Raw genomic sequence first — 14,451 nt, 5'->3', positions numbered from 1 at the left:
CTCCACGATCTTCCTGGGCCGGGGCACGAACCCGAGTCCCCTGCATTGGCAGGTGGACTCTCAACCACTGCGCCACCAGGGAAGCCCCGAGAGTTATGTTTTTTGAAAAAAAGATGACTTCCCAATGATTTTACAAGTAATACATTCTGTAGAAAAGCCTACTTTTAAAAACACTGATATTTCCCCACCACCCAGCCAAACACAGGTATTTTCTCCCAGGTTTTTATTACTCCACACACTGTATTTTCTCAGACAGCTGATGATCAAACTATACAGCCGCTATAAAACCTGTTTTTTATTTATTTATTTATTTTTTGGCCACACCACGTGGCACGTGGGATCTTTCCCACCGAGGGATCGAACCCGCGCTCCCCCCTGCAGTGGAAGCGTGAAGTCTTAACCACTGGACCACCAGGGAAGTCCTATTTTTATTTTTTAAAAACGTAATCCCACATAGTGAACAAAGAATCGCAAAATCCTTGTAAAAAATCATTTTCAATGACCACATCTCACTGAGTAAAGCGCTGGAATCTACTCCACCAACTCCTGGGGGGAAGCCAGGCTGTTTCCTTCTTTTCCCTTTTATAAAGAAAGGCTGAGGGGCTTCTTTTTGCACAGAACTTTACCTGTATAGAACCATCTCCTTAGACTCGATTCCCTAAAGCAAGACGCCGGGTTGAAAAAGCGTACACATCTTTAAGGCAACGTGTAAGAGTGCCCGCTTCACAGCACCATCACCAGAAGGGAGTGTTGTCGTTTTTGCTAATTTGATAGCTTTCATTTGCGTGTTGTTATCAGTGAGATCAAACGTGCTAACTGGCACTGTTTTTTGTGGTTTGTGTTGTTAGTTCGGTTCTTCCCTGGGAAATCTGGAGTCACCAAGTCAGATAGCTGCAGAGAGAACCTCTGCTCACTCTACACCCGTGGTCCTCAACCGGCAGTGTCTGAGATGGCCATGATGGGAGCTGCTGTTGGCATCTAGTGGGTGGAGGCCAGGGACGCTGCTGAACACCCTGCAGTGCACAGGACTGCCCCCAAATGGATTATCCTGGGCCAAACGTCAACTGTGCCCAAGTTGCGAAGGCCTGTTCCTCACCCAGCTCCTTTCCTCAGCCCTCCATGGCCCTCCCTGTCTCTGCTCACGGCGGGGGGACGACCCAGGAAGCAGAGACGGTCTGAGTGGCCTCAGACACTGTGCCCGGTGAAGGAGGGCCCCGCAGTTCTGGGAGATGGTGAGGGTGAGGGTGCGGCCGCTCCCCAGGAGCACGGCCTCCTGTACCTTCTGCTGGCACTTGGGGCACACCCACACGCCCTTGGGTGCTGTCTTGAGGGGCGGGTCCAGGCAGCTGAGGTGGTAGGCCCCTGGGCAGGTACCGCAGGGCTGCAGGTTGGCCCCTCGCTTGCAGGCAGATTGAGAAAGACTAGCCATGATAGCTACCAGAATTGGCTAGCTTGCAACTCCTAGCACCCACCTGCAGAGCTTATTAAAAATTCTAATTTCCAGGCCCATACCAGAGAGTCTGAATCAGCCGGGCTGGGGGTTGGGGGGTGGGGTTCAGGACCTGCCTGGGGCCCAGCTCTTCCGCCAGGGTTCTCAGTAGCTTGGGAGGGGAGGAGGAGGGGTGATGACCAAGGGGGCACAGGCCTGGAAACCAGCAGCATCTGGGTCTCCTGCCTCAAAGCCAGCACCCCTGCAGGTATGTGGGCTCCGCGCAGCAGGACTCGGGCTCAAGGCACCTCCTGTCCCCATGCCCGGGCCGGCCTACAGCTACAGGGTGGCTGCAGACGAAGGCTGCCCGCCACGGCACCGATCTGCGATACTGCAGGGTTATGGCTGTAAACAACACGGCCTAATGGGAGTTTCATCACGTGGTGCTTTTTAGCGGTTTGACTGTTACAGGCATGTAGGGACTGGAAATGTCTTTTACAATTAGATGTGAAACTTAGTAAAGAAAGACACTGAAAATAAACTCTGAAGCCACGCCCACAAATGAGGCCGTGACCAGCCAGCATCCTGGGAAGCAGGGACGTGGTGCATGCGTGGAGGGTTGGGGTCTCGCACGATCATTGAAATGTGGGCGTGTGAGGTGAGACCCTGAGACCCAAGTCCAGTCCCTTATGAGGTAGGGAATGAGGACCAGAGAGGACCAGCTCTGCCCAGGGTCACATAGCGAGGCCAGACAGAACACACTGGCACCCAGCATCGGCTGCTTCCATCCAGGCCTTCGTGGCTCCCGGTGTCCCTGCGTCCGGAGGGCTCCTGCTTGAACCTGCGGGCTGAGCCCTGTGGTGATGTCCAACTCTGCTGGGCAGGCTGAAAAGTGGACTGGTGTTGTACAAAGCACTCAGCACCAAGGACGGAGCCTGAGGCCCTCAGCTCCACTCCAGGGCGGCAGGATGCTGGCGTCCCGCGCCCCTTGGCAGGAGTGACCCTACCTGAACTGTATGGAAAGCATGCCCCCCCTCCCCCAACCAGGCGTGAAGACCAGGGGACACGTACCTTCCAGCAGGGGTCCTCATTGGCTAGCACAGGGAAGAACGGTGGACAGCATGTTAGAGGGCACGGGAGGGGCACCAGTCAGGACTGGAGTCCACGAGGCCCAGTGTGAAAGGAGCCTGATGGGAGTATCACAGGCCCCCGTGACTCCTGGGTCCTCACCCAGGGCCTGATGGGAGTATCACAGGCCCCAGTGACTCCTGGGTCCTCACCCAGGGCCTGATGGGAGTGTCACAGGCCCCAGTGACTCTTGGGTCAGCCTGATGGGAGTATCACAGGCCCCAGTGACTCCTGGGTCCTCACCCAGGGCCTGATGGGAGTGTCACAGGCCCCAGTGACTCCTGGGTCCTTACCCAGGGCCTGATGGGAGCGTCACAGGCCCCAGTGACTCCTGGGTCCTTACCCAGGGCCTGATGGGAGCGTCACAGGCCCCAGTGACTCCTGGGTCCTTACCCAGGGCCTGATGGGAGCGTCACAGGCCCCAGTGACTCCTGGGTCCTTACCCAGGGCCTGATGGGAGCGTCACAGGCCCCAGTGACTCCTGGGTCCTTACCCAGGGCCTGATGGGAGCGTCACAGGCCCCAGTGACTCCTGGGTCCTTACCCAGGGCCTGATGGGAGCGTCACAGGCCCCAGTGACTCCTGGGTCCTTACCCAGGGCCTGATGGGAGCGTCACAGGCCCCAGTGACTCCTGGGTCCTTACCCAGGGCCTGATGGGAGCGTCACAGGCCCCAGTGACTCCTGGGTCCTTACCCAGGGCCTGATGGGAGCGTCACAGGCCCCAGTGACTCCTGGGTCCTTACCCAGGGCCTGATGGGAGCGTCACAGGCCCCAGTGACTCCTGGGTCCTTACCCAGGGCCTGATGGGAGCGTCACAGGCCCCAGTGACTCCTGGGTCCTTACCCAGGGCCTGATGGGAGCGTCACAGGCCCCAGTGACTCCTGGGTCCTTACCCAGGGCCTGATGGGAGCGTCACAGGCCCCAGTGACTCCTGGGTCCTTACCCAGGGCCTGATGGGAGCGTCACAGGCCCCAGTGACTCCTGGGTCCTTACCCAGGGCCTGATGGGAGCGTCACAGGCCCCAGTGACTCCTGGGTCCTTACCCAGGGCCTGATGGGAGCGTCACAGGCCCCAGTGACTCCTGGGTCCTTACCCAGGGCCTGATGGGAGCGTCACAGGCCCCAGTGACTCCTGGGTCCTTACCCAGGGCCTGATGGGAGCGTCACAGGCCCCAGTGACTCCTGGGTCCTTACCCAGGGCCTGATGGGAGCGTCACAGGCCCCAGTGACTCCTGGGTCCTTACCCAGGGCCTGATGGGAGCGTCACAGGCCCCAGTGACTCCTGGGTCCTTACCCAGGGCCTGATGGGAGCGTCACAGGCCCCAGTGACTCCTGGGTCCTTACCCAGGGCCTGATGGGAGCGTCACAGGCCCCAGTGACTCCTGGGTCCTTACCCAGGGCCTGATGGGAGCGTCACAGGCCCCAGTGACTCCTGGGTCCTTACCCAGGGCCTGATGGGAGCGTCACAGGCCCCAGTGACTCCTGGGTCCTTACCCAGGGCCTGATGGGAGCGTCACAGGCCCCAGTGACTCCTGGGTCCTTACCCAGGGCCTGATGGGAGCGTCACAGGCCCCAGTGACTCCTGGGTCCTTACCCAGGGCCTGATGGGAGCGTCACAGGCCCCAGTGACTCCTGGGTCCTTACCCAGGGCCTGATGGGAGCGTCACAGGCCCCAGTGACTCCTGGGTCCTTACCCAGGGCCTGATGGGAGCGTCACAGGCCCCAGTGACTCCTGGGTCCTTACCCAGGGCCTGATGGGAGCGTCACAGGCCCCAGTGACTCCTGGGTCCTTACCCAGGGCCTGATGGGAGCGTCACAGGCCCCAGTGACTCCTGGGTCCTTACCCAGGGCCTGATGGGAGCGTCACAGGCCCCAGTGACTCCTGGGTCCTTACCCAGGGCCTGATGGGAGCGTCACAGGCCCCAGTGACTCCTGGGTCCTTACCCAGGGCCTGATGGGAGCGTCACAGGCCCCAGTGACTCCTGGGTCCTTACCCAGGGCCTGATGGGAGCGTCACAGGCCCCAGTGACTCCTGGGTCCTTACCCAGGGCCTGATGGGAGCGTCACAGGCCCCAGTGACTCCTGGGTCCTTACCCAGGGCCTGATGGGAGCGTCACAGGCCCCAGTGACTCCTGGGTCCTTACCCAGGGCCTGATGGGAGCGTCACAGGCCCCAGTGACTCCTGGGTCCTTACCCAGGGCCTGATGGGAGCGTCACAGGCCCCAGTGACTCCTGGGTCCTTACCCAGGGCCTGATGGGAGCGTCACAGGCCCCAGTGACTCCTGGGTCCTTACCCAGGGCCTGATGGGAGCGTCACAGGCCCCAGTGACTCCTGGGTCCTTACCCAGGGCCTGATGGGAGCGTCACAGGCCCCAGTGACTCCTGGGTCCTTACCCAGGGCCTGATGGGAGCGTCACAGGCCCCAGTGACTCCTGGGTCCTTACCCAGGGCCTGATGGGAGCGTCACAGGCCCCAGTGACTCCTGGGTCCTTACCCAGGGCCTGATGGGAGCGTCACAGGCCCCAGTGACTCCTGGGTCCTTACCCAGGGCCTGATGGGAGCGTCACAGGCCCCAGTGACTCCTGGGTCCTTACCCAGGGCCTGATGGGAGCGTCACAGGCCCCAGTGACTCCTGGGTCCTTACCCAGGGCCTGATGGGAGCGTCACAGGCCCCAGTGACTCCTGGGTCCTTACCCAGGGCCTGATGGGAGCGTCACAGGCCCCAGTGACTCCTGGGTCCTTACCCAGGGCCTGATGGGAGCGTCACAGGCCCCAGTGACTCCTGGGTCCTTACCCAGGGCCTGATGGGAGCGTCACAGGCCCCAGTGACTCCTGGGTCCTTACCCAGGGCCTGATGGGAGCGTCACAGGCCCCAGTGACTCCTGGGTCCTTACCCAGGGCCTGATGGGAGCGTCACAGGCCCCAGTGACTCCTGGGTCCTTACCCAGGGCCTGATGGGAGCGTCACAGGCCCCAGTGACTCCTGGGTCCTTACCCAGGGCCTGATGGGAGCGTCACAGGCCCCAGTGACTCCTGGGTCCTTACCCAGGGCCTGATGGGAGCGTCACAGGCCCCAGTGACTCCTGGGTCCTTACCCAGGGCCTGATGGGAGCGTCACAGGCCCCAGTGACTCCTGGGTCCTTACCCAGGGCCTGATGGGAGCGTCACAGGCCCCAGTGACTCCTGGGTCCTTACCCAGGGCCTGATGGGAGCGTCACAGGCCCCAGTGACTCCTGGGTCCTTACCCAGGGCCTGATGGGAGCGTCACAGGCCCCAGTGACTCCTGGGTCCTTACCCAGGGCCTGATGGGAGCGTCACAGGCCCCAGTGACTCCTGGGTCCTTACCCAGGGCCTGATGGGAGCGTCACAGGCCCCAGTGACTCCTGGGTCCTTACCCAGGGCCTGATGGGAGCGTCACAGGCCCCAGTGACTCCTGGGTCCTTACCCAGGGCCTGATGGGAGCGTCACAGGCCCCAGTGACTCCTGGGTCCTTACCCAGGGCCTGATGGGAGCGTCACAGGCCCCAGTGACTCCTGGGTCCTTACCCAGGGCCTGATGGGAGCGTCACAGGCCCCAGTGACTCCTGGGTCCTTACCCAGGGCCTGATGGGAGCGTCACAGGCCCCAGTGACTCCTGGGTCCTTACCCAGGGCCTGATGGGAGCGTCACAGGCCCCAGTGACTCCTGGGTCCTTACCCAGGGCCTGATGGGAGCGTCACAGGCCCCAGTGACTCCTGGGTCCTTACCCAGGGCCTGATGGGAGCGTCACAGGCCCCAGTGACTCCTGGGTCCTTACCCAGGGCCTGATGGGAGCGTCACAGGCCCCAGTGACTCCTGGGTCCTTACCCAGGGCCTGATGGGAGCGTCACAGGCCCCAGTGACTCCTGGGTCCTTACCCAGGGCCTGATGGGAGCGTCACAGGCCCCAGTGACTCCTGGGTCCTTACCCAGGGCCTGATGGGAGCGTCACAGGCCCCAGTGACTCCTGGGTCCTTACCCAGGGCCTGATGGGAGCGTCACAGGCCCCAGTGACTCCTGGGTCCTTACCCAGGGCCTGATGGGAGCGTCACAGGCCCCAGTGACTCCTGGGTCCTTACCCAGGGCCTGATGGGAGCGTCACAGGCCCCAGTGACTCCTGGGTCCTTACCCAGGGCCTGATGGGAGCGTCACAGGCCCCAGTGACTCCTGGGTCCTTACCCAGGGCCTGATGGGAGCGTCACAGGCCCCAGTGACTCCTGGGTCCTTACCCAGGGCCTGATGGGAGCGTCACAGGCCCCAGTGACTCCTGGGTCCTTACCCAGGGCCTGATGGGAGCGTCACAGGCCCCAGTGACTCCTGGGTCCTCACCCAGGGCCTGATGGGAGTGTCACAGGCCCCAGTGACTCCTCGGTCCTCACCCAGGGCCTGATGGCAGTATCACAGGCCCCAGTGACACCTGGGTTCTCATCCAGGGCACCGTGGAAGTAAAGGTCTCTGCCCCAGTCACGGCCAGGACCCACCCAGAGACAGGTTCATCGTGGCCCCTGAGCTCCCTGAGGCACATGGCAGCAGTAAGCTGTCCTGCGGAGGAAACATTGCTCCAGGGATCCCTCAGAGTGACTTACTGTCAACTCGTCTTCAGCCATAAAGCACTTCCATTCTAGTGAGTGATGCCAAACCACATATTTTAATGATCACAAAAAATAGTTTTCTTTTTAATTTCTGGAAATCATACCATCCAGTGGGAAAAACAGTTCCTGCGTGTACACAGCACTCGATGGTTTACAAAGTGCTGTCATGTTCACCCCTCCTGTCACTGTCGCAGCTCTGAGAGGCCGGGACTATTATGGGCCCGTTTTATATAGATCAGCAAACCAAGTCCCAGGGAGGTAACGTGGTATGTGAGGAAAAGCGTGGCCATGGCGCAGAGGGCCTGGTGAGCTGTGATGCGCTATCCACCAGTCAGCAGCTATGTGGCCGCTGCTGTGGACAGGGCAGGCTGGGTAGCCGGGCCGCTGCCAGTGGAGGGAGTTATGGCCCAGCCCAGCCCCACAGCTGCCCTGCGGGAGAAGCACTTACCTCTTGCTGTGAGGAACAGGGGGGTGTTGAGATAGTTGGACGCCAGCCGCTTCCTCTGCAGGGGACAGAAAACCAAACCAAACCACCAGATCACAGGGAGCCCTCCTCGGCGACACTGACCCCGCCCAGGGCTCACCCAGGACAGGCTCCCCATCCTGGGCTCCGGACTCCAGCTGGACACCCACGGCCAGAGGCAGAAACGGGTACAGACACAGGGACGTGGGGAGGGGGAGAGACAGGTCGGCCAGGGCAAAAGCCAGCAAAGGCTCTGCCCAACGGGTCCGTCCCTGCTCCCCGTGGGCACATCTGCCTCATTCAGGAAGGACGGTTAGGGCTCTCCGATTGGGGCAAATCAGTAACAAAGCTGACACGTGGCTGTCCCTCTGTGTTCCTCCTGTATTTTCTTTCTCAGCTGGTTCTGGGGTCAGATGGGGAAATGAGGTGTATTATGGACTGGCTCACTAAACCCCACTTCTTGGCATGAGTTCCAGGAACCCTGACAACAAAGAGTGGCCCCTGGTGCCCAAAACATCACGGGTAGATGGAAGTTCCTGGTATATTCCAGAAGGTGGCCTTAGTCCTGGGCTTTAGCAACCACAGGCCACGTGGGTTCAGACTTTGGTGGTTTGACATGGTTTTGGCTGTGACAAGAAGATGGTTCTAGACTTGGGTGACGGACTGTAAACCCATCTCTCTCAACGTGATTGGGCCGTGTTCAGGGCCAAGGGAGGGACCCACGGAAGGGCTGCTCCTGGGCTACGTATGTGTCCAGGGCTCAAGGTCACAGGGCTTTGAGTCGGTTCTTGATTCGCTAATCAGGTCATCTCTGGCTGTGGCCACAGGCTTCGGAGAAGAGGTCACGGCCATGCCCACAGAGCAGGGGATGCTTCCATCAGTGAGCACGACCAGGGGGACAGTGCCTGTAGCATACAGAGGACACACCGTCTCCTTGGGTGGAGATGCAGAAACGGCTCCGTGACTCTCACAAATGGGGCCCAGCGCTTGGGGCCCTGTCTCAGGACATGGCTTGCTCAGAAAATTGGGGAGGAAGTGAGCAGGTATAAACACGTGTGTTCTCCGAGCAGGAGTGGGGGACAGTACGAGCAAGGACAGGTGGGCGGGCCGGGGAGCCAGGCGACACAGACACAGGTGGGCTCTCCCCACAGGGCCACCCACGGGAGCCTCCCTCCCAGTGAGGGCCAGTTTCTGAGCCATAGATTTGGGACCACTGGCCCCGGCTGACGAACACCCCCGGGGAAGCGAGCACGGCATTTCGATGACCCTCGTCCAGGCCCTGCAGACTGTTGCTGGCCTCTGGAATGTGCCAGGCCCTGGCCTCTGCAGACACGGCTCCACGTCAGGGGGCTGCCCGACTGCAGGGCCTTCAGGCAATGGCTTCCATTCTACGGGAAGATTCCACGGAGTTTTCCCTAGGAAAGCCCAGAGTATCTGGGAAAGGCCGCTGGCAGCCTCTGCAGAGCCGGCTTCTGGGAGATGACATCTGGATTTTAGCCTAGAATTCTGGACTTTTAATTTGCAAAGGCAAGAAGATCTCATTCTGGATTCAGTTCCTCCCTGGGAATGTGCTGATGGGAGGGGGCCAAGGCGCTCCCTGGAAGGCATCCTTAAGTCCTGACACTGCATCACGGGCTGGTGTTTGGTTACTCTCATCATCTCCTTACAGGACCGCAGCGGGCCCCGGGTGGGCAGTCTGGACGGGATTTGGATTGGGAGGGACTTCCCTGCCTTGGAGTTCACTTTAATGCCCTATTTTACCAGTTTCGGCTACCCGGGGCAAGTGCACGCTGCCCACCATGAGAAAGCAGTCTTGGAGCCGGGGTACCGCCATGTGAAGGGCAGCTGGGCTCAGTGCGTCGGGAGGAGGGAAAGCCGGGCACGCCAGGCCACGTCTCTTGTTCCTGGCCTCGCGCCTCCACGCAGAGGGAAGTCAGCTGGAGTCACGGCCCGCTCCCTTCCCTCCTCCCCGGGGGAGACAAGGAACCACCCTCACTCAGGCCAGCCCCTTCCGGGCCTCTCTCTCTGTGGCCTCACATTCTTGGCTCTCCAAGTCATGAGCTCCACTGAGCCGGCCGGGCTCCAAAGTTGGGCCTGAGTGGTCCCAGGAGGCCCAGGTGGCCAGCACTGCCTGCGACCAGACCTCCTGCCGGATAATGTGCAACCGGCATCCCGACCACACCCCCCAGGGCAGCCCAGGTGAGGTGCCCCACTGACATCCCATCCTCTGCATCTATCTCTCAATTGCTTCTGAGCCCAGGAGGTAAAGAAGGAATTATTGATGGCACTCCCTGAGCTCTAATGCCTGGAGCGGCAGGTGAGGGAGGCCAGCCCGGGGGAGCCTCCCCATTCGCTGGTGTGGAGGAGGCGGGCCCCTCACCTCTGTCTCCAGGAGGCCGCTGTAGGCGGGGTTCGCTGTGCTTCGTCTCTTCCGCTCCTGGCGCTTGCTCTGGATTTCTGGAAAAAGGCACAGATGCAGCAGTTACTGGCATCTTCCTGCCCCAGGACGCTGGATGCCTCCTCTGCAAACCCCGGGCGCCACCAACCCTTCCTGCCCTGCAGCCTCTCTGCCCAGCATCCACAACCCAGAGTGGCCCCGGGCGGGTGGGTGCCCCCCGGAATCGCTCACTCTGAGGCAGGATAGACCTGCTGGCCCCAGGCTGAAGGACTGACTGGTGGGAGGTACCCAGAACCCAGGCACCTGCTCTCAGCAAGGCCCCGTGTGCCGTCCTCCGGCCCGGGGATGTCTCTCATGGGACTCTGGGGACAGCAGATGCCCACTGGTCAGACGCTGGCCTGGCTGAGCTGCCGGGTGGGACTCCAGGCTCCTGGGAAGGGCAGGTGCAGCCTCTGTTCGGCAGCCTGACCCCCAGGACGCCAGGCACGAGTCCTCCGGATGGGGGCCGGCGTGGTGGGCCTCATGCAGCTCGAGAACTGGGTTCCCTCCCTCTTCTCATTTTCATTTTCTTCCTTTGCTATGACTGCCGGGTGGGCCCTGTCTCTCTGTGTGTAGCTGTTTTGATATTATTTCCGAATCTCTGTCTCTTGGACCTGATTTCTTCTTTGAAACTGTTTCAGTATTATTCGTGTGTTTCCTGTAAGGCACCTCACACCCTCTTTGGGAAAAGACAGGGTCCAAATAAATAAGTATTTAGGGTATCACGGGCGAGAGGGAGTTTTCACAATGAGGATGATTTATAAAAATCATAACATTCCCAAATGTATTCACAGAGTGCTTTTATCTCAGTTGCCACGACACCCCTGAGAAGTCTGAAGATGTGGTTTTCCTCACGTTGTAGATGAAGAGACTGAGGTTCAGAGTGGGGAAGGAGCCTGCCCAAGGTCACCCAGCTGTAAGCAGCACGGCCAGGACTTGAACACGGGACTTCTGACATGGATGTGCAGGCCAGTCCCACTGCCCCAGGCTGCCTCCATGACCCCAAAGGCAGAGCATAAATAGCTCTCAAAGCCTGCCAAGCACAGCTGGATTCCTTACACTCAAGTTCAAGCAGGAGTATTCAGACATTCAGATGGAAAGCTCAGAGAACCCCTTCCAGCCCTGCACAGCAGAAGGAAGGGGGTCGTGAGCAGGGGCTGCTCAGATGAGATTTGCCCACTGGGGCCAGATCAGTGGAGCCTGGGGGGCTGGGGGGCTGGGCCACACCCCTGTCCCGCTCCACCCAGATCTACACCCCAGTGGCTGCCAGAGAGCGAGTCAGACCCAGGGAATGCAAACGGAGGTGGCCGTGGAAAGGCCTGGACCCACCTCCTGGGCACGTTTGACTCAGTTGTGCACGGGAGGCCCGGGCGAGCTGTGTGGGCTCCCCAGGTCCCTTCCCTTCCCTGGGCTTCAGTTACTCACCTGCTGTGATGGAGAGAACCTCCACCTGAGATTAAAGCCTGTAAGTGCCTCGGGCACTGGAGGATTCAGTTCATTCCCTTCTTTTCCTCGATTTTGAGGAGGAAAAGCAAGTTAGTTTTCCTTCCCAAATCCAGATTTACTTGGGGCGTAGGGATGTTTTCACTTTATAAAATATCTTTAGCGGTGAGGTCAGAATCGTGGAGAACACCCTGAGTTGGGAGTCAGGAGACCTGGATTCCAGCCTGGGCCTGATACTGACTGGCTGTGGGACCTCGAGCAAGAGAATCAACTTCTCTGGCCTCAGCTTCCCCACAAGTGCAACCAGAAGGTTGGTTTCCATGCTTTCCAGGCCCTTAGATTCTATGACAATGCACAGAGCTCGTTTGCGATTGATCCCATCGGTAAAGTCAAACAGCACCTGTAGTGTTACACTGACCTGTCTGCTCAAATAATGTTCTGATTTCCACCGATGAGTTTGGGGGCACACAGGGCCCCATGGACCAGTTCGACAGCAGGGGAGGTGGTGCTGGGCACTCCTCTTGGTTCTTTACAACAATCCCAGGAGGAAGGGTGGGTTACTATCCCATTACACAGACAGAGAAACTGAGGCCCAGAGGAGCTGGGTGACTTGCCCAAGCCTGAGTAGTTAGTAACGGCCGAGCTGGGCACCTTGCTCTTATCACTTCACTGTGCTGCCTCCAACTCGGGGCCAGGGAATGCACAAGGCCCCTTCAATAGACACAGTCGGTTTTGTGCACAGTCACAAGCTGGGAGAGCAGGCAGGCGCCCTGGTCTTTGTGATGACCACCTGGCACTCGGCACCAACCGCGCAGAAGGTGGGTCACACCCGGGTGCTGCCATCTGATCGGGAATCCGAGACCCACTGCTTCTGTCTCATACCAATTCAGCAACCCCCTGCCCCATCCCGCGGGCCAGGCCCAGCTCCGCCACAAGGGTCCTCACCTTCCAGATGCTCCGTCGTCACCAGGCCCAGCGCTACCATGAAGGCGATTTTCTGAGGGAAGGAAACAGAGAAGGGTTAACGTGGCTTTTCTATTTTGGGTTTCCTTAGTTTTCATTTCATGCTCTTTCTCCGTCCCAGGACCCCACCCAGGACCCCATATGATGTCAGTCATCCTGTCTCCTTAGCTCCTCTGGGCTGTGACGGTTTCTCAGACGGTCCTTCTTTTGGATGACCTTGGCCGTTTGAGGAGGACTGACCAGGAATTTTGTAGGCAGACCCTTGTCTGGGATTTGCCTGGTGTTTTTCTCAGGATTAGACTGGGGTCCTGGGTTTTGCAGGGAGACCACAGAGGTGAAGGGCCCTCATCCCATCCCCTCGGCGCGCTGCACGCGCCGTCAACATGGCTGATCACCGTGACGTTGACCTTGATCACCTGGCTGAGGTGTGGTTATCAGGCGTCTGCTCTGCAAAGTTCCTCTTTACCCCACCCCCGTCCCCCTGTCACCTTTGGGAGGAGGTCACTACGCACGGCCCACATCTAGGGAGGTGGGGATTAGGTCCCACTGGTGCTTTTTTTTTGGCCATATAGACTTTTAAAAAATTGTACGTAGTAGAATTTATCAGTATTTTCTTTTGCAGTGTCTGGATTTTTGCATCTTAGCTACAGACTGTGAGTTTAGAGAGCAAGTTGCTTATGTTTTATCTTAGTACCTAGAGTTTCAGTTTTTCCATTTAAATTTTTGATCTATTTGGCATTCATCCTGTTGTATATGGCATATGTGGATTCATTTTATTCCATGTGGCCACTCGTTTTTTCCAATACCATTGATTGAAAATTCCATCTCTCCGCTTTTCACTGATTTGAGTGAATCATACACTAGATTATCTCACACACACACACACACACACACACACACACACACACACACACAGACACACAGCCCTCTATTCCGTTCCTTAAATCTTCCCATCTATTCATGAGCTACCACCTCACTTTTAGTTCTCAAGGCTTTACAGTAATCTGATAGCATTAGAATCCCGTCCCTGTTTTTTCCTGTTCTGAGCTTCCTCGGCTCTTCTTGTTTATTTATTTATTTATTTTTTTAATTTTTTTTTTTTGTGGTACGTGGGCCTCTCACTGCTGTGGCCTCTCCCGTTGCGGAGCACAGGCTCCGGACGCGCAGGCCCAGCGGCCATGGCTCACGGGCCCAGCCGCTCCGCGGCGGGTGGGAGCCTCCCAGACCGGGGCACGAACCCATGTCCCCTGCATCGGCAGGCGGACTCTCAGCCACTGCGCCACCAGGGAAGCCCTTCTTGTTTATTTTTTCATGTGAAATTTAGAAACCATCTTCGGTGGTTCTGAGAATGAGGGAATCAGTTGGTATATTTCCTGGGATGATGCTAAAATTATAAATTAACTTAGGACATAATGACAACCTAATAATATGAAATTTTCCTCTCCCAAACCACAAGGTGCTTCTGTTCTTTGTCTTAAGGAGTTTCAAACTTTTCCTCAAACAGGTACTGATTATCACGTTTATTCCTTGGCATTTCATCCTTCTGTTGCAATCGCAAATGCAGTTGTCTAGAAAGCTTCTAACAGGTTGCTACGTGTTTCTCTAAAGACTACTGACGTTTTTAAGTTATCACACCCACCGCCACGCTGAATTCTCGTATTGTCTGCAGCAGTTTTTCCATTGAGAGTCTCCTGGGTTTTCTACAGCGTCTCAAATAGCGGCTGTTTACTCCTTCTTTCCAGTTTTTACCTCAACGCTGTTGAAACTAGTTTGCCTCAATTTGTCAGCTTTAAATCATATTCTTCGATCCGCTGACAGTTCCAACTCTACAAACGTGACAATCTGAGTGCTTATTCCTTCTCTCCCTCGCTCTCTGTTCACTTAGGTGAATCTTACACATTAATATTTATGTGTCATCTTATACAGGTAATATTTACATTCTGTTCCAGCACCCTTATCCTGTTTGTTTTACTCTGTAGTTA

At 58.0% G+C, this 14,451-nt stretch overlaps 1 protein-coding gene across 2 annotated transcripts in view; it reads right to left on the bottom strand.

Annotated features, from left to right (window-relative positions):
- PHF21B (PHD finger protein 21B) overlaps positions 1 to 14,451 on the bottom strand; it is a 103,657-nt gene that overhangs the window by 2,506 nt on the left and 86,700 nt on the right. For both annotated transcript variants that reach the window (XM_007453922.1, XM_007453923.1), the window contains exons 6-10: positions 12,452 to 12,503; positions 10,007 to 10,083; positions 7,612 to 7,666; positions 2,497 to 2,523; positions 1,280 to 1,434 (exon numbers count right to left, since the gene is read on the bottom strand). In XM_007453922.1, the coding sequence (XP_007453984.1) occupies positions 1,280 to 1,434; positions 2,497 to 2,523; positions 7,612 to 7,666; positions 10,007 to 10,083; positions 12,452 to 12,503 (366 nt within the window). The remainder of the gene's footprint in view (positions 1 to 1,279; positions 1,435 to 2,496; positions 2,524 to 7,611; positions 7,667 to 10,006; positions 10,084 to 12,451; positions 12,504 to 14,451) is intronic.

Source organism: Lipotes vexillifer, unplaced genomic scaffold (assembly GCF_000442215.2).
Source record: "Lipotes vexillifer unplaced genomic scaffold, Lipotes_vexillifer_v1.1 scaffold382, whole genome shotgun sequence".
Lineage (NCBI taxonomy): Eukaryota > Metazoa > Chordata > Mammalia > Artiodactyla > Lipotidae > Lipotes > Lipotes vexillifer.
The sequence above is the reverse complement of the archived record's forward strand: the minus strand, read 5'-3'. Positions and strand labels throughout refer to the sequence as shown.